This window comes from Drosophila miranda, chromosome XL (genome assembly GCF_003369915.1).
Source record: "Drosophila miranda strain MSH22 chromosome XL, D.miranda_PacBio2.1, whole genome shotgun sequence".
NCBI lineage: Eukaryota > Metazoa > Arthropoda > Insecta > Diptera > Drosophilidae > Drosophila > Drosophila miranda.
In genome coordinates this window covers 3,859,057-3,878,435 of record NC_046673.1, presented here as the reverse complement: position 1 = coordinate 3,878,435, position 19,379 = coordinate 3,859,057, and the positions used below count along the sequence as shown (strand labels likewise).

The following is a 19,379-nucleotide window of genomic DNA, read 5'->3' as shown; positions in this document are numbered from 1 at the left end:
TGATCGCTAACTGTCCCCCAACCTTGATCAGTTGTCATCAGCCAGAATTCAGCATTCAACCATCCACCGTTATGATGGAAAGATCTGCTTCTATAGAACAAACATAAATGTTGCCCAATTGGGAACCCAAATAATTTATGCGCATTACAGTCTAAGCAGGAGTCAGCTTCCCCTACCCATACTATTCCCACATCCACATCCACGCCGAAGCCGCAGCCGCACCCGCACCCGCTTACGCAGCTTTTGGCTTGTGCTTTTCGATACCCCCAACAGATGGGGTATATCGGTTCTGCTAATAGCGCTCCTCACCGGCGCTGTCTTGCTGAGAGCTAAAGCTTGCTTGGGTATTCACAGTCGAATACAGGCTCGCTCCGCCCGCTGCTAAAAATGTCTGCTTTGAAAGTTCAAGTTCAAGTGCGCCAAATCTACGACGCAACAAGCTTCCATGTTGGCGACATAGCGAGAAGCAAAAACAAAAAATGTTACGTTTTGGGCGCCGAAGCTTTTGATAGCAGATCGGTCCGTTCAATGGGACCCATTTGATATGCGATTCCTTTTCGATCGAATTCGACTTTACAATACATACTCGTACTCGAAGCTATGTGGAATGTGCAAAATAACGACTTCTTATATACAAAGCATTATTGAACAAACATTAAATGCACATACATATGTACATACTTGTATATACATACATGTAAGTTCTTAGGATCATAAAGAGCTAAAAGCCATATAGGTCAAGAGGACCGCTAGCATGTACATACATATGTACATATGTTTGAATGTATAGGCTTAAGTACAGCTTTCATCAATATTAGAAAACTGAGTGACTGATCAATAATATACATATGTATGTACAAATGTAAATGCGCATAGAGCTTATATGGCCCTTCATAATCTGCGATGCAAGTGCCAGGGTATACAAGTGTGCTCTCCTTGTGCTCCTTTTGCAGGAGCATCTTTGCCTAAAAGGTGGGTAGTGTAGTGGCAGATTTTATTGCTGATCGTGGCGCGTCTAATTGGCAAGCGATTCTATGTCATTAGGCCGCTTGATTAGCGGCGCCGCGCCGTCCAATATCTGTCTCAGTCTAGGCCTGGCCAAGTGCCACTACAAGAACAAACAAGCAGCAGAGCAGCAGAGGCCTAGGCCGGAGAAGAGGCAGAACCAGTGGAGGCAGAGAAAGAGAGTTTCAAGCAACAAGTTCTCTCGGCTGTGACTGTGCTCATTTGTGCAGCTGCCAACAGTGTAGCAGTGTTTGAAAGCTCGTGGCGCAGCCGCAGCAGCAGCGGCAGCAGCCGAAGCCCGAAGCTTCTGCCGCAGTCGCTACACTCTGCGCTCGTCTCCGCTCGGGCTCGTGCACCTGTGTCTGTGTGTATCTGTGTCTGGCTTGATTTTCTTCTTGTGTTCCCGACAGTTACATTACGAGGCCAAAGAAAGTATCTTGGCTGGTTTGCGTATTTCGCGTTCGTCGCTCGTCGAGTTCACACGTGCTGCTCGCTTGGCCGCTTGCTTGCCACATCGCTTCGCATTGCATCGCATCGCATCGCATCGCATCTCACCGTATCCCAGGCTTTGAGAATACGAATACGAATCCGAGTCCAAGTCTGAGTCCGAATCCGCTCGGATCGTGATCGAGCCTCGTTTTTCAGTTCTGCGACGCCCAAGTGCCGCCTGCCGCCTGCCTCCTCCTCCTCCTCCTCCTCCCCCCAGTGTCTAGTGTCAGTGTATTTTTTTGTTGTTGTTGTTTTACAATTACCGTTACCTGCGCCAAAGCGCAGAATAAAAAAAATACAGCAAACGCGAGAGAGAGAAAGAACGAAAGAAAGAGAGCGAGCGAGCGAGTCCAGTTCAGTGAAGTGAGTGTTTTTTACCCGTAAGTCCCAGCGTACTTGCAACTCTTCAATCCACAAATCCGTATAGCCAAACCGTATGCCCATTCGTACCCCTATACCAAACAAAAGCTATAGCCAAAGGAAACTGTTCAGAAAACTGTGTGAAACCTTTTGTTTTTAGATCATCTGACTTGTATTTTTTGGAAACATCTTTTTTTTTTTAATTTGTTATTAATATAAAGCCTTGTAATCGTGTAATTTGCAATTATATATATTTGTATGTGCATGCAGAATTTGAGACTTTATTTCACTTTCGTCCAATTTGGCGCAAAAGGAGCTGGGAACATGCCCATGTTCAGACATAGGTATTTTCTGTGAAACACATTGTGCAGCCTTCAACCGGGTTGCGCTCGGGACGCTATAGAGGGGGGTGGTGTTTCATGTGGACTCGGACCTGCCACTGCCACTGCCACTGCCACTGCCACTGCCACTGCTGCTTCTGCTGCTGCTTGGGAGCCGATTAACCAGCTAGACAGCAAATGCAGCCGAGTATTTCATGCTTTCTAATTTTCCCAATTAGCACAAATGCGGCTGGCTCTGTCTCTGTCTCTGCCTCTGCCTCTGTGTCTGTGTCTGATTCTTCTTTATCTTGCGCCTCCATCCTCCTCAGAATCGAAACTAAAATCAACCTCAAAATCAAATCCCGACTGCAGCTCGAAACGATCTTCCACAGAGAAACACACACCAGCCAGATTTGTGCTCGGCGTTCCGTTCGTGTTCGTGTTCGTGTTCGCGTTCGCGTTTGTGTCTCTCCACTCGATGGGGCACTTTCCACAGCTTTTCCCAGCAGCGACAAAAGCCGTGGAAAAATAATAATAATACATAATAATAATCATAACAATCACACGTACACAGCCAGAATAAAAACACGGAGAGTTCTACGTGCCACCCCAGACCAGACCAGGCCAGGCCAGGCCAGGCCAGGCCAGGCCAGGCCCCCAGACCCAGACCCAGACCCAGACCCAGACCCAGACGAGACCCACAAAAGTAGCATCGTCATCCGTCGGATCATTCCCATAGTCATTCCCCATCCTGCTGTCTATCCAACCGTATACACAGTACCCCAACAGGTGCTGCTGCACCTGTACCTCGTATGCACTAATTATTGACCAAATCTCTGAACGGACAGGCAGACAGTCGGAGAGTCGGAGAGGCGGACATTCGGGGAGGCATTTTCCTCGCACACATATGTCAAATGGGAACTAATCACCAATCAGTTCTCCATTTGAGAACAGTGGTGGCGGGGAGGGGGGTGTCTTGGGCTCCCAGACTGGTTGCCTCGTTTCCTCGTTGCCTGGTTGCTGGCATTCCTCTTTATTTGCGTTACGTGTTAGGCGGTCCGGTCCGTTCCGATTTCACTTCGGCCTTCTACTTCTGTACATATTTTACACATTCTTTCTTCTTATTTTTTTTTTTTTTACTCTTTAATGCATTTGCCAAACTCAGCCTAAATTTCCCGTTTGATATTAAGTGTTCCAGAAATACGGAAATATAAGGAATCTAAAACAGCAGAAATACTAACGAGAGCACTCAAAATTGTGTGTGTTTGACCATCGGAAAGATCAAGCTCTATCGGTAAGTTCAAAATGCAATTATTCGATTATGGTATTCCGATAAAAGATCTTTCATACAACATCTACTGAATGTACCAAACTATTAAAGGAGCTATTTTTCACCGATACTTATGCATTTTTGATGCTATTGAGGATTAGGGGATTACGTTATGACAATGTTATAAATCGAGATCAAATAATCATATATTAAAAAGGATATGTGTACATATTGATGTACACAAAGGATGTGCTTTATAATCATTATTATTCTTGTAGATTAAGGGTTTCAACGAATGTTAATGTTTGTAAATGAACGATCCGACTCAGATTTGGGACAGCTATTGGTTATGGTTATTTCCCATAAGAATAATGATGATTCCCATGGAGGAGATCCTCTGGTAAAATAGCTGGCGACACAAGTCACTGACTGGGCACTAAACGGACGAACAGGAGAAGGCCGTGTGAGAGGGGATCGAATATGTGTATAATAAATATAAGCTGTACATCATCATTTGTCAGCATTGCCAGCATGTCCAATACCATAATCCCTCACTCCAATGGGAATCAATATTGTGACAGCTTTCGTCACTGGACTCGATTCCATTAGTCGGGACTACTGGCTACTGGCATTCCCGGAGATACTCGCACAATAAATGGAACAGAGCCCACAAGCAGATACAGATACACCCGGAGGAGGCGGCGGCAAGTGTGCTGGCGCTGATGAGAAGTGAGTGGTAGCGGTGTTGATGCATTTGATCCGTTTTGGAGCGCATTAAATGCACCGTTAACTACTTCGAATTCTAATTAAGCTGATGCGACAATCCAAGGCACGCCGCTGTGGCACAATAAACTCAATTCCTGCTGCAGACAGAGCCAAAGAACTCTTGTGGCACAGACACAGACACAGATGCAGATACAGATACAGATACAGGAACAGGCAGCGACACAGAGACGGAGACGGAGACAGAGCCATGGGGCAGAGCCAGAGCCAGAGATTGGCAACTGCAAAGAAACACGCGACTTGGCCATAAATGCAATGGCAAGTTGCAAGTTGCAAGTTGAAAACTGTAGACCGTAGGCCTCGTTGTCGCGTCTGTGGATCCCAGTTGTTGGCAAAGCGGAGATCAGCAAACGGCATCTACGAGTATCTGTGTGTCTCTTCCCATCTGCGACTCCGACTCCGACTCCGACTCGAGCTCGGCCTCTGGCTTCGGCTTCGGCTGCAGTGGACTATCTCTTTGTTTGGCCTCAAATGATTTGCTTTAGCCAATATTAGGAGGGAGGGGGGCTCAGCTCAGCCTTAGCCGCCTCTGAGTCAAGGTCTCCCCCCTTCTGCCCGACTAAAGGCCCGACCCGTATCTGTGTCTCTTGTTGTGTTCGCTTGAATTCATTTGAAATTCATTCATTGTTTGGCTCTGACCAGCGTGAGCAGAGCCCGTTGGAGCCACCATCGATGGTCGCGATTCTCGATGCTGATGACGCATAATTTATGAGCTGCTGCGATCGACCCAGTAAATTCTATTCCCAAAGCTGCCTCTGCTGCTGCCACTGCCTCTGCCACTGCCACTGCCACTGCCCCTCTTTCACATGCCATTCGCGGCAGACACAGGCACAGACACGGATGCGACGACACACTGAGACCCATAGATACATATACAGATACATATAGAGATACGAATACGAATACCTGTACGATATGCAGATGCGGATACAGATAAAGCGACGACAAGCGTCGTTTCTTTCACAGAATCTTAATTTGTATTCAACAACCATCAAAGCTACAAGCGAGAAAACAGTGAGATGGATGGAGAGACGCCGCGGCGTCTCAGCGTCTCACCGTCTAACTGTTCTTTGCCTTTCTACAGACATTCCAATAATGAAATGGAAACTTTTCGTGCCACATTTGGGTCCCCTTCCTCTTCCTCTTCCTCTTCCTCTTCCTCTTCCTCTTCCCAGCTCATATGTACTCGTATAAAATCCTCCTTGAAATCGAAAGCTATCCCGAAACTCGTGCTCCCTCAAACTGCTTCGATTGGGGGCCAAGTCTTTGAGGTCAACAAATTGCGTTAACTTAAAAGGCAAAGCCCTTGGGCTGCTGCAGGCCCGCTGATAAGATTTGGTTCCGCCCTTGGGGACCTGCTGCCATAGCTACATAGCTAAATAGCTACACTTCTACTTCCACCTCCACCTCCACTTCCACTTCCATGCATTTCCATATGCATACGCTCCTAGAGGAAAGCGCATTGTTTGCACTTGACTTTGGAGCGGAGCGCTGCTGGGGGCTACTCTCATGGCAGCTGTCATGTCGTTGCTCAAAGTTGACAACAGATTGCCGCCAGACAGAGAGACAGTCGAGAGCCTGGCAAAAGTTTTGTCGCAGGCGAAACGGAGGAGACGAGGAATTGGTTGGTTCATGCCCCAAATTTGAATACGAGTAGCTGCAACAGTCGGGTGCAGAGTCTGCAGAGAGGTAGGGAATGCAAATGCAACTGCGAATGCGAATGAGACTGGGACCATTTGACACGTTCTCGGTCTTTACCAAAGCCTTTTGGACGTTTCCAGCTACAGAATTCATGGTACGAGTAGTTGCAGCAGTTGTACACAGCTGCTTCAACAACTGGGAACGATGTCATCCACTCCACTACACCCCTCCCGCCTGTTCCTCTTCCTGTTTCTCCCTGTTTCTGCCTTTTGTGCATTTGCATTTGCATTTCCCATTTCCCATTGCATTTAGTGGCAAATCGTTGTCTGAAATTGTCATAAATTCAAAACTTTGAAGTGAGCAGATAATTTGAGTTATGATTCAACCGCTAAGGCTCCAGCGGATGTGCCCCAACAAATGAGAGCCTGCTTACACGTCTAAAATCGATCGAAAAGGAGATATGGACTACCAACATAACCCCTGAAATCGTTTCTAGGCAATAGATACAAGTTTTTGAGCTGAAAACTGAAAATGCAGACCATGGAGACTCCTGCTCCAGAACTAGAAATTTCCGTACATTCAAGGAAACCGTCAAAATCGGATCCATATTTGATCTATTGGTGATTCAGATAGTGCCAGCCACTAGATGATACTTTTAGATATGTTACACTGACGTTTCTTCAGTATATTCTGTGAAGACGAAAGGTGGAGGATTGTATCATCACAAGACCGCAGTTGCCAAGTCAGTTTCCCAGAGACTGTTTAATTTTGTGGCTGACTGTGCGGCACCACCGGCACAGCCATATCCATGCCGAGCTAATTACACAAAGTAAAATTGCATTTGGCTACGGCGAATACGACGACTACGGCTGCAGAATGCGCCCGAAAAAAACTAAGCAAAAAACTAAAAAGTGGACAAACTTGCTTCGAGCCCCCTCCTGGGAACCCTCGGCGGGTCCCCAAGGTGTGGGGGATGGAGGTGGTCCGAGAGGGCGGCAACTGTGGCTGCTGGATGGAAAGGGGGTTGCATGTCTGGAGGGGGAGGTGCGACTGGGGCTGGGGCTGGGGCTGGTGGAACCAGTTTAATTAAAAGAAAGTGAACCATTTAAAAATGTATTTTGATTTCGGCCTTACTGTTACTTATACTGTTACTGTTACTTTAGCCATACCCATACCCCATGCCCGTGCCACAACGTAGTGGCATCATTATCGTGATTATTGCTGCTTTTCACTATGAGACGAGCACGGTATGCCCATGCCCTGCACCCCGCACCCCGCACCCCGCACCATCTGGTGGCGCTCCTCTCTGGAAGCACTCTAAAAAAAACAACACAAAAAAACAGAAGCTAAAAATACATACATATCTCATCAAAAAAGCACAAAAACAGATAAACAGCAATGAAGCATAGGCATGTGATTTACCGTTTGCTGGTTGTTCGCCGTACCGTTATAGCCGGGTCCGGGGGCTCTCTGTTCGATTCGAAAGTGGTCGGTCTTCAATAGCAATGGAACCGAACCGAACCGAACCGAACCGAACCATTTCCACTTCCATTTCAATTTCCACTGGCATTTCCATTATTGTGCCGCCACCATATCACCATCCCACCATCCATTCATCAATCCCACATCTCACAAGAAAGAAAAGTGAAAACTGTAAGCAAAGTGCGGTTGGGGCTCCAGTTTTTGTTTGGGTTTTGATCGCTTTTTGATGCAACCATTTCTTTGCCATTTCATTCGACTTCGAATCCATTCCATCGATCGAGCTTGGATCAAATCGAATTGGATCGGTTCGGTTCGGTTCGGATCGGATCGGATCGGGCGAGCTCCAGGGTACGAGGGTGCCGTTCAGCTAAGCCCATCTCTTGGGGCGTGGAGCGTGTCCAACTAACTTCTACTTTTCCTCTCTTCCGTTCTTCCACTTCTGCAGCTGCAGCAAGCGTGCGGTACTGTTAATTGCAGCGGCAGAGGTAGCAGCATCATTAATTAAGCGCCATCAGAGCGTGCAGCACGCGGCGGCAGACGCCGGGCTCTTCAATGCGTCGCGTCGCATCGCACTTTCTTTGACTTAGTTAGACTGCGCCTGAGAAGGCCCGGACCCGGGGCCTGGCTCCGCTCCTAAGTAGATCCCATCCCATACCATGCGGCGGCTCTTAATTGGGCGCCTCTGCGCTGACTTTTGATTCCTCGCTCACGCTCTCGCTCCCGCTCTCGCTCCCGCTCTCGCTCCCACTCTCGCTCCTGCACTCATGCAAAACAGCTGGCCCAGACGCAGACACTCGACGAGAGCGGGAGTGAGTGGGAGAGCGAGAATGAGTTACAGTTAGCCTAGGCGCTGTCTCGCTGTACGAGTACCCTTGCGTAAGGAGTATTTATGATTTCCGACCCTGCTACTCGCATGTGTGTGTATCTATGTAGAATATTAAGAGATCAACAGCCCACGTCCCGCCCTTCGGGAATAATGTCTCCCAGATTTAATCGCTAAGTACAATCAATACATCCTAACATGATTGATCGATTGAAACGATAGAGGGAGGCATTTACTGTTCACAGTTGATCGTTACTCAGTCGTCTGCTTATGGACACCTTTTAAAAGGGAAAATCATGTTTGTCTATGAAGATTATCCAACCAACTCCAAGTACATATACTTTATATCGATTAGTTGCTTAAACGGGATCGATCTATGCAATGCAAGGCAAGGTTATCGAGAGCCTCGATCTCTGTTGCTATTATTCCATTATCTTTGTTTTAGGTACTTCGAGTGCAAGTTCGAGATCTCCAGTTTGAGTTCGGTAGAGGCAAGTTTTCTTTTCACTTGTGCTCGGGAGTCGCGGAGTGTGTGTGCATGTGTGCATGTGTGTGTGTGTGTGTGTCGAGAGACAATAAACGAGAAGAGAAATTAATTGGCTCCAAATTAAAAGACAAATAAGCATATCAGCCGTTTACCGTTGGCCCCCTCCCTCACACTCCCTCTCCCCCTTCCCCCTTCCCCTCCCCGGCGCCATCGACCGATTTACAGTTCTGCGAGAGAATCTCCGTTGACCGCATTTCTGTGGTCGAAATGTGAAGGGGGGGGTGTGGTAGCGGGAGCGTCCATCATCTTTTTCTTGTTCGTATTCGAGCGCCGCTTTGTTCGCACAGTTTCGATTTCATTTTCACCTGTTGCTGGGTAAAAGTGTGTGCCAGGCCAGGCACAATAGGCGGCGCGGCGATCAACGGAGACAGAGACGCGAAATGAGATTTTGTTATTACAGCCCGATGGAATTGATGTGGGCTTGACTGACTGCCTGATTGTCGGATTGTCGGATTGTCGGGTTGATTGATTGATTGATTGTCGGCATTTCTTTAATTGGTGGCAGAGCAGGGAAAGTGCTGCTGCTGCTGCTGCTGTTTACCCACTGAACAATTGCCAATGTAAATATTTATCGCAGCAGCTCTGTCTCTGTGTACCCAATCGAAATGCGAAAGAATTATTGTGCGAATTGGAAAGTTCGGGTTCGGTTCGGTTCGGTTCCGGTGAAATTTGACGGGGATCTATTAGTCGTCGTGGTCGATCTTGGTCTACTCAATGCGGCAGGTGTGCTCGTCCAGATCCTCGGCAGAAAGTTATCGTGCAAGCTATCGATAAACAGATAAACAGTTGGGCATACAAAATCGATCATTGGCTTTACAAAAATGTACTCTGACAAATGCTTTTGATTTTCTTTATGTTTATTATACAAAAAAAGTCATAGTCCCCCAAATTTAGTCCCAACAAAAAAAGCTTTTAAATGGCAACTAATTTCGCGGTCGCTTTTCATACAACATCAGTATTCCTTTTGGGGGGTATTCCGTTGTGGCTCTCGCTTCGATTGTCTTTCGATTAATGGCTGAACAGCTTGTCTGTTATCAAAATTCACAGAGGGATGAGATCGATTTAGGCCTGCTTTTGATTAATGTAACATTATCTATTCTGTATTTGAGTTTTTGTTTGACATTATTCCGGTATTCCTGCAGTAACAGAACGATTTCCGCGGTAGCACAAATCGTAAAGTAAAGTTGATTGGAATAGACCTCCGCTAAGTGCACCCCTGGCCATTAAAGTGCTTCATTCTTGGCCCGGTGATCGCTCAATTCATTTTGCAAGCCCATTGGACACACTATGTCGCAGTGGGTCACTGCTGCAGCCTGATTTTCCTTCCTGCACCGGGGTGACTCACGAGGCTACAAAGCAGGCCTGGCAACAGACCGTCCCGTCCACTGTCCAAGCGTCAGGCAGCGCAGCCACCAAAATTTGCAATGTTAAAATGGACCCCCCGGGGGGCCACTGATCGAATGGATCAGAGAGCAGGCCAGGTCCAGGTCCAAGTCCAGGTCCAAGTCCAGATCCAAGTCCAGGTCCAGGGAAATTGGCCGCCTGGCCGTTTATTAAATTTCAATTTGTTTATGGCTTCTTTTCGTGGCCGCACATTTGCGGCCATTTCACGTATTCGAACAATTTTCGGCTGCCCCATTGGCCGGGGGCGTCAGGTTAAGTGCGATCTGGCCCCGGATACGTTCAGTCATCAGTCATTGGTGCTCAGTACCCGATCCCCCCAACGTTCCATGCGCCGCGCTAATGACGCACATCGACATCTTTATTACTCCGATGGGCTCCTTTGACCAAAAACATAAGGGGGAAAGGCCCTTATCAATTGATATTTAACATACGAATTGGGATGAGAACGACCACGACCACGACCACGTCGCGGAGGATAATGTGATCGACCGCGACGGCGACCGCGTGCACTTAATGTTCCTGTGTCGCCCCACAGAAAAAGCGTTCGGGAATTTAAAAGGGGCGAAGTCAGGGGCAGGAATATAGGAAGATTATGCGAGTACTCGAAAGAAGAGGACAGGAATTCAGGTTAACCGTAAGCGGAGAGCGAATGGAAGCTTTCGGGTGAATGTGTAGCTATAATTGGCCTCGATCGATCGATCGACTAACGAAACATCCGTAGAGTGCGGTCGATGGCAGATGATCGAAAAAGACTGTGAAGCGTTTGCCATGGGTACTCGTAAAAGTTATCAAACATCCATTTGGAAATCAAAGAAATTAAGGGAGGGAAATGCACGAAAGATATCAATAAAAGAGATGAATATTATTGATGAACGATCTACCATATGTACCTTAGCACATACTAGAATACATAACCATCTTAATCGATAAACGGGAGATGTCGTATAAGAAGCAGCTCCAACTATTCCAGTCCTTAGGATCATTGAACTCTCAAATCCATGAATATCATTATTAAACGACTTAGAACGATGGAGAAAATGGAATCTGATTAGCCCCAAAAGATCTTGTAGATCTACGATCAACACGCAACAGTACGAGTATGTCTATCCGGCCATCTATCGTTTACCATTTAGCTCATTTGGTAACCAAAAAACCAGTAACCAGGCGATCGCTTGCAATGAGATCAGGAGTACCTACATTCGATCGATCGATCATCGAAATTGCCGCAATTTAGTGTGTCTCACTTTATTTGGGATCACGATTTGCGGCTGCTTCAACCTGCGGCCCTCGTGCCTCGTTCCTCGTTCCTGTTCGGTCAGAGCCGCGTGATGGACAGACACAGAGCCCGACAAGCCAACTATATAATCGTAATGGAGATCGGAGTCGAGATCGCACTTGGCATTAGCAGCCAGTCAACAGTTGCAATTGCCGACGGGTCCGTCTTGGTCTGGTTGGGTTCGCCCACGCGAACTGTGCGATACAGTGGGGTAAAAGCGATCAGTGCAACGGCGGATCATCAATTAGTATTTGCACGGAAATTGGGGGTACAATTGTCTTTGGGGGAATTCAAGTTCAGTTTGCCAATTCGTAGCCCACTGTGCCTATGGCTTAGTAAACCACCTTAGTTCGAAAGAGAGAGAGGAGAGATAAGACCCCCTCGTACCCTCCCTCGCGATAGTGATTGTAGCATACAAATCATTGGGGTAGTCCCACCGAGCACCTTTCCCCTTTTGAAGCGTAACCGAAACCCAATAATATTCAATACTCTTTCGCCTCGTTGCAGATCCGATCGCCACGCCCAGCACCAGCATGTGGAGCCCACAAAAAGGTCCTACACGGCTGTGGGACCTTAGACTTAGTAGCTGTATATTTATTTTACACTTAATGGTAAGTACAACAAAACACTCGATAGCTGTCGCATATCCACAGAATTTACTCGGCTCTTATCACCAAAACTATACACATACTCGTACTCGTATAGAATTAATTACAAACTAAAGTTTGATTTGCCGACCTTGGCCTGGGGAACAGCGAATAATCGTACGATCTTATCTCAATGAACATAGAAATTATTTCCAAGCAATACATTTTCTCTGAACTGGCTCTAGAACAGTGAGACTGCAGGTGTTAATAAAGGCGGTCAAATTATAGGCGTATTTAGTAAAATTGGTAGAAAGATGCCTCTCTAAGAAGTCTGCTGAGGGAGACTTATTCGCTTTTATCTACAAAATATACTGCCCTTGAACTCAGATGAGGGCGGAGCTTCTAGATCGGATCTAAGCATATCAGTTATCTCTCAGAACGTAATCGAAACTTAGGTTTGTTTAATATCAGGATTGCATACACGTAGATGGGTGCCAGAGACCTTATACGGACTCTCCAATGGGCTTGATGATCATCTCGTGGATCTGGACATTGGGTGGTGTCTGAATGCAGTAGGAGACGGCATCGGCAATGTCCTCTGAGCGCAGCATGGGCAGACCGGGCATTAGTTCGAGGACCCTCTTGTCGAGAATCTCCGTATCGACGGCGCCGGGACTCACGCTCTGGGGACGGATGAGGAAGAGCTTCGGTTAGAGGCAAGCGGCAATTCGAGGGTAAGAGAAACTCACTGTGATCTTGGTCTGGGTCTTCTTGTTGAGGAACTCCTGGCGCAGCACCTCGGTCAGGGCAGTCACGGCATGCTTGGAGGGGGCATACATGCCCAGGCTGAAGCTCGTGACCGGTGTACGGTGCCCGAGCACGCTGTTGATGATCACCACGTGTCCGTCGAGGACATTGCGCCGCTGCTGAGAGCGGAAGGCCTCGCGCGTGCACCAGGCCACGCCCAGCACATTGGTGTCGAGGATGGCCCTCAGATCGGGGCCGTTGCCCTCCTTAACGATATCCGCCGCCTGCCTCAAGATGCCGGCATTGTTCACGAGAACGTCGGCTCCACCCAACGTGGCATCGATCCAGGCGAAGGTGTCGACAACGTCCTGTTCCTGGCTGACGTCACACTTGCGGCCATGGAAGCGGGCGGCCTGCTCGGACGGCAGCGCTGCCTTCAGTTCCTTCAGCCGCTCCTCACGGCGAGCCAGACCCACCACGACCATGCCCTTGGCCACCAGATCCCTGCAGCATGCGGCTCCAATCCCCGAGCTGGCTCCGGTGACGACAGCAACGCGATTTTGCCAGCGATCCATTACGACTATTACGAATGTTTAGTTTATTTCCTAATAAGAACGATGTGGTTTACAGAACCGAGCAATCTCTTATACGGGAGCGTGATTCGGATGGTTTTGCGTAGCAAACTGATTAGCCATCCGGCACTGGTTAGTCTTTTATAGGCTTCCCCGACGAGCTCCGATCACGAATACAAGGTAGGAATACGAGTCCGACTATAATCGTAGAACGTATACGCCGATGGAGAAAGAGAGAGAGAACCAAAACGCTTCTAACCATGACTCTTGGAAAAGCCATATAATTATCTATCTACTCGTATTCCCGAATGCTATTTTGCAGGTTGGCCACGCGAATCTGTGCCAGCTGATAGAATTTCTAGCATTGCTAGCAGTTCTTTCGTGGTTTATCATTGTAGATCAGCAGAAACATTTGAAAGACGGCGTGCGTCGGCACGGTGACCAAATCGTTGAATAGGTTCTCGAAAATAAGTCGAAATACTGATTGGAATGGAGAGGAATGGATAGTTGCAGTTAGAGAAATGTTATAGTCAGATTGGAGCTTTTGTTTTTCCAATGCAGAAAAATATAGGGAATAACTAAGGGGTAATATGCATTCGAATGAATGAAAAAGCAGTACGACAGAATGAAAGACTAGCGCTTACCCCCCTGGCAGATCGATGGTTCCTATGACAGTTATTTGATATCGTCATTCAATTGAAATATTCGATTCGATTCAACCGTTTTCGACTTGCATACAAACAAATAGATAGATACGCTAGATAGATTTTTGTTAAGTTACTGACGAGGATAAGGATTGTTTTGGATAGATTACTATTGGATATAATGGGCTGCGAATGTTGCATTAAATTCATCCTGCATGATAGTAGAATCCATAGTAGTCGTAAAAACACAGCTGTGCTCATGTCTCTTTAATACTTTCGATCCTTACGAATCCTACCCTTCACTCAGATTCGGATCACCGCGAATCACGAAGAGCCGAGTGGAAGCACTGCGGATTCAAATCAGCAAGCCTTGTTCGCAGTCTCTGAAGTGACTCGAGACATGCTACGGAGTTCGTATGCCTTCGGCTGTGCCATTTTCAAGGAATATTTTTGTTTATTTTGGTGAAAAACATTCTCGTGCTATATCTGATATTTATTTTCGTTCAGTGTAAGGCATGGTAATCTCTACGAGCATTCAATTATTGCTGCCAGCTCACTGACTAGCTACGAGCCTAGGCCAAATGATTTGGTGAACTGGCCAGAAGAGAGCTTTGTCTGTGTCTCCGGCGCCTGCATTTTCGTCTGGCACTGAGATGCCAGACAACGTGGCACCGCTTCATGCTTCATATAGGGGCAGGTAAACGCACTGCACATACCTGCAACATGTTGCTTGGCAGGTGCAGTAACCATGAGTGGAAGGAACTGTCGAGGGGCGATCTATGTGTATGTACATATATGTATACGTATATGGATGTGTATGAAAATGCAAATTCCATTTGAAATTTGTTCAGATTTAAGCCGATCGATCCTCGCAACTAGACGGAATCTCTAGCAGTATTTGGCAAGGCAGTTTGGCCAAGTATCAGTATGCAAATGTCGGGCTGGGGAGCTGATTGGAGTGGATGGGAAGAGGTGATGGGGGGAGCCCCAGGAGATCGGGACAGACCAGTTTCTAAAGCGCGGCCAAACGGATGCGGACCAGGTGGAATTCGCTTTCTCATTTCGATTGGCCTTTATTGGCCATGGCCGAGGGGCTGCTGCTGCTGCCTGCTGCCTGGGCCAGAGACTGGATTTCCGTTTCGTTTTTATTGGCAACACGTTTGCCAGGTGCCAGTCGGGAACCGTTAGATGCCACCCACAAGGCTAGAGATGGAACTTGAGCTGGAGAAGCAGATAGAGATGGTCAGAGATGATTATGATTATGGGCTAGGATAGGACAGAGATGGTAGGATCAGTTGGCAGATGAAATTGTAGGAAAGAAATACCTAAATATAACTGTTGATGGGGTGGAATACGGTACAGCTGGATAGGAGATAGAAAGAACATATCCAATCAATTGTGGAAGAGACACGTCACGAGAGGGAGTGGCTCGAATTCGGCATGGAAATGGATAGAATGGTTACCTAAGATGGAATGAGTGTGGGCGTTGGGCCTTGATAGGCATGATAGGCAGAATGATAGGCAGATTGGAGGTTGAATGAGAATCAGAGTCCAATGAATGTTTTGTATGAGTCGATATTAGCCACGTACCACTGCCAATAACTGACCATTATTGCTACATGCACCTTCCACTCTTGCAGTTTAGTTTAGTCATAGCTGGTAATGAACTGTGGCCTATGGACCGGCCCGACGGAATGCCCAACATTGTCTCCCTGGAGGTGATGTGCGGCAAGGATCACATGGATGTTCATCTAACATTCTCGCATCCGTTTGAGGGAATTGTTAGCTCCAAAGGTGCGTATCCTCCTAAAAATCTTGCACTCATACGAGTACTAATCCCCACTCTGATCACATTAGGACAACATAGCGATCCGCGTTGCGTGTATGTGCCGCCCTCAACGGGCAAGACATTCTTCTCGTTCCGCATCTCGTATTCACGATGCGGCACCAAACCGGATCTCAACGGACAGTTCTACGAGAACACGGTGAGGCTGCAATCGATAATGATCCCCAATACATCCCAATACATCCCAAACATCCCCCATCCTCCATCCCTTTCGAAGTGTTGAACCCAACTAAAGATCACTTTTGTCCATCACATCACAGGTAGTCGTGCAATACGACAAGGATCTGCTGGAGGTCTGGGACGAGGCGAAGCGGCTGCGTTGCGAGTGGTTCAACGACTACGAGAAGACCGCCTCCAAGCCCCCGATGGTGATTGCTGATCTGGATGTGATCCAGCTCGATTTCCGCGGTAAGTCGCCCAGGCAATCCATTCAGTCGGATCCGCTTTTGATCCATATCTATATCCTATAACTTCCGCGCAGGTGATAATGTCGACTGCTGGATGGAGATTCAGCATGGCAAGGGACCCTGGGCGCCGCCAGTGAGCGGCATTGTGCCCCTGGGATCGACGCTGACCCTCGTCGTGGCCATCAACGACTACCGCGGTAAGCCCAAGCATATTTTGGACCGACCAATCAGTATCTTATGCTCGTATCTTTTATCTTTCAGGCGAGTTCGATATGCGCGTTAAGTCTTGCTTGGCCTCGGACGGCTCTGGCCATGTGATCAACCTTTCGGATGAGTTCGGCTGCGTGCTGCGGCCAAAGATGATCTCACGCTTCCTGAAGGCCCGCGCCCCCGACGAGAGGGCCACCGTCATCACGTACGCGTTCTTTCACGCCTTTAAGTTCCCGGACGCGCTGAGCGTGCACATCAAGTGCAAGGTGGAGATCTGTCGCCACGGCTGCCTCGACCACTGCCAGAACTCGGGCGTGGCGGGAGCTGGCGGTGAGGGCGGTCTCGGTCTCGGCCTCGGTCTGGGCCACGGAGTGACTAACGCCAACGAGCGCAAGGATGTTCACATGGGGGATGCGATGGGCAGCAGCAGCACCAACGATTTGCTCCGGGATCTGTCCCTGCCTCCGCCCCAGCACGGCATGGGCATGGGAATGGGAATGGGCATGGGCATGGGCCTGGGTATGGGTCCGGGTGTGGACCATGACATCTTCTATGAGGACATAATACACGACCAAAAGCAGACGATTGGCGGACAAGGAGTGGGCGGAGTGGGAATGGGAGCTGGAGGGGATTATGGAGGCGCTCACGAGAAGAGTGCGAATCTGCAGCCGCGACCCGTGCACGAGGATCAGGAGGAAGCCGACCTGTCCGACCTGTTCGGCGACGACGATCTCGCTGATCTGGCCGACATGGATGGGGGTGATGGTGAGCGGTATCTGGGCCTTAAGAAGAGCGGCAAGTTCCCCCACGGACCACGGCAGCTAGAGGCACAGAAGCGCATGGGCGTGCCCATGGCCGGGCCCCGTTCTCTGGAGCCCAGAAGCGATGATGAGGATGTGCCACGTCCCGTCTACCGGCCCCAGGCGGAGCCCCTGAAACAATCGCGAGAGGACCATATCGACTTGGATGTGGAGGAGCCCGATGAGAAGGCCGCAGCCCCTAGCGCTGATGCCGACTCATCCTCATCCACATCCACATCCTCCACCACAGAGGCGCCGGAGAATCCCCGCCGTCGTCGTCGCCGCTCCCTGGTCATCTCAGATCGCAAAGTGCGCAGTGCCGACGTGGGAGTCAGTGGCCTCTACGATGTCATCTCCGAGGCAGACCTGGCCTTCTCGCCGGACTCGAAGCAGGAGGCAGTGACCGTGTTCCAGGGCAAGATCAGCGAGGAGGTCGTCTATGGCATCTGCATGCCCGTGCCTGGGTTCAGCATTCTGTTCATCGTGGTCATCTCGGCCACCATTGTCTCGGCCCTGGTCGCCGGCTCGCTGCTCTACCGCTACCAGCTGCAGAAGGAGGCGCTGGACAAGCAGACGCCCATGCCGGTGCCCGGCACCCTGGCCTCCTGGATGACATTGCGCCTCTTCCGCCTGCGCCACATGCAGCAACAGCAGCAACAGCAGCAGGAGCAAGTGCGGCAGCAGAGCCCCGTCGTGGGGCATGAAACGGTTCAGTGATCGGTGCGGATAGTATCGTCATCGTCATCGGATCGTATCGGATCGGATCGGATCGGATTGTGGCCTCCGTCTTCGTCTTTGCCTTCTATTATTATTTATTTATTTCGTATGACTTTTTATACGATCCTTTTTTTTGCTCGGAGATCAGAAATCGGAAAAGATAAAGAGACAAAGACAGAGAGAGAAATAGAGAGAGAGAGAGAGAGAGAGAGAGAGAGAGAGAGAGAGAGAGAGAGAGAGAGAGAGAGAGAGAAAGAGAGGTTCCAAGATGAAGATGGAGATGGCACCGTAATGTTAGCTTCTCGTCCGTATCCGGGCAACAATGCAATACTCGAACCGCTCCAAATGGTTCCGTTTCACATTCGTATTGGTGCTGAACGATCGAACGATCGATCCATTCATAACGTTTTTTTGTTTGGGTGCATTTAGTCGTTAAATTGCTTAAACACACACACACACACATACACAAAGACTCAAAATCACACACATCCACATACACATATATAGAGAAAGAGACACAAACAGAATTGGTGGGTGGTATCGCAATACCCAGCGATACCGTACCCAAAAGAGGTGCTCAATGATGATAGATGTTCATGGAGTTCACATCATCTAGGTTTAAGGGAAACTTATTTATTTATTGATACATATAAACACCTAACTTATATATATTTACGGCATATGTTTGAGAAAATCGTACGATATAGATCTAGCTTTAAGCCACATCAAACAAAATGGAAATTTTAAATTGAATTTTGAAAAATTTGTTTTGTTTTTTTGTTTTTTTTTTGTATGTGTTTTGGCCTTGAAACTGAGTTTTATTTAGGGGAAATTTAGTTAAATTATATATTGCCTACGCAACCATCTAGTAAAATGCTTATTATCATAATTTTCCATCGAAAATATTCACATTTGAATTTTGAGGGATTATACAAACAATTATTGAACACACTCTCTACCACTCTATATTTTCCGCTTATGGAATGCAGTTGTCTATGTGCAGATACAAATTAAGTGCAACTTTTGTAGTTGAAAAATTGACAATTGAATAAAATTAGCTAAGTTGAAATTAAAGAATCCGAATTTACTTTAAACTCGCCGCTAAACGGTTGGTAACAACGGCTAGAGGAGTCGGCCAATTACGTATCGTGAGTATTGACGTAGATACATACGTATATGACAATATTACAGTAGATTAACAAAGAGAATACCACCTGGAAAAGGGTAGTAGCCCTCTTATACTTGCAGAAAGTCGACCTTAAATGGAGGGGCCCTCGACACACTGCATGAGAGGCCGTAACAAATGGGACCATCGTGAAATATCCGATGGGAAAAACTATAGCACTGTAAACCAATTGGACATTTCTCAACGCCATTTCAAGTTTCTGTCCAACTGGGAAGCGAAAAGCATCACTCATTGCTAGGTCGCAGGCAGGACTCAGTGATCGG

The 19,379-nt window shown here is 48.0% G+C and overlaps 2 protein-coding genes across 3 annotated transcripts; one reads left to right on the top strand and one right to left on the bottom strand.

The window, feature by feature from the left end:
* Positions 1–1,459: 1,459 nt before the first annotated feature.
* Positions 1,460–19,023, top strand: LOC108165128. Of its 2 annotated transcripts, XM_017301193.2 has the most exons (8): positions 1,460–1,874; positions 3,365–3,468; positions 11,908–12,011; positions 15,591–15,744; positions 15,808–15,935; positions 16,057–16,204; positions 16,278–16,400; positions 16,465–19,023. In XM_017301193.2, the coding sequence occupies exons 3-8, from the start codon at positions 11,934–11,936 to the stop codon at positions 17,928–17,930; spliced, it is 2,097 nt and encodes a 698-aa protein (XP_017156682.1). In that variant the 5' UTR covers positions 1,460–1,874; positions 3,365–3,468; positions 11,908–11,933; the 3' UTR covers positions 17,931–19,023. The 2 variants fall into 2 exon arrangements, with proteins under 2 accessions (XP_017156682.1, XP_033253346.1); XM_033397455.1 differs by lacking the exon at positions 1,460–1,874 and having other exon boundaries at positions 3,360–3,468.
* LOC108165129 (farnesol dehydrogenase) lies at positions 12,036–13,427 on the bottom strand. Its single transcript, XM_017301194.2, has 2 exons — positions 12,737–13,427; positions 12,036–12,670 (listed from the first exon to the last, which is right to left on the bottom strand). The coding sequence occupies exons 1-2, from the start codon at positions 13,307–13,309 to the stop codon at positions 12,491–12,493; spliced, it is 753 nt and encodes a 250-aa protein (XP_017156683.1). The 5' UTR covers positions 13,310–13,427; the 3' UTR covers positions 12,036–12,490.
* Positions 19,024–19,379: the final 356 nt, after the last annotated feature.

Excerpts from the sequence above, each read along its gene's own strand:
- LOC108165129 (XM_017301194.2), bottom strand. The coding sequence starts at position 13,309 with ATGGATCGCTGGCAAAATCGCGTTGCTGTCGTCACCGGAGCCAGCTCG. Across the intron at positions 12,671-12,736 it reads AGACCCAGACCAAGATCACA|AGCGTGAGTCCCGGCGCCGT; the intron begins GTGAGTTTCTCT and ends ATCCGTCCCCAG.
- LOC108165128 (XM_017301193.2), top strand. The coding sequence starts at position 11,934 with ATGTGGAGCCCACAAAAAGGTCCTACACGGCTGTGGGACCTTAGACTT. Across the intron at positions 15,745-15,807 it reads GGGAATTGTTAGCTCCAAAG|GACAACATAGCGATCCGCGT; the intron begins GTGCGTATCCTC and ends TGATCACATTAG. Across the intron at positions 16,401-16,464 it reads GGCCATCAACGACTACCGCG|GCGAGTTCGATATGCGCGTT; the intron begins GTAAGCCCAAGC and ends TTTATCTTTCAG.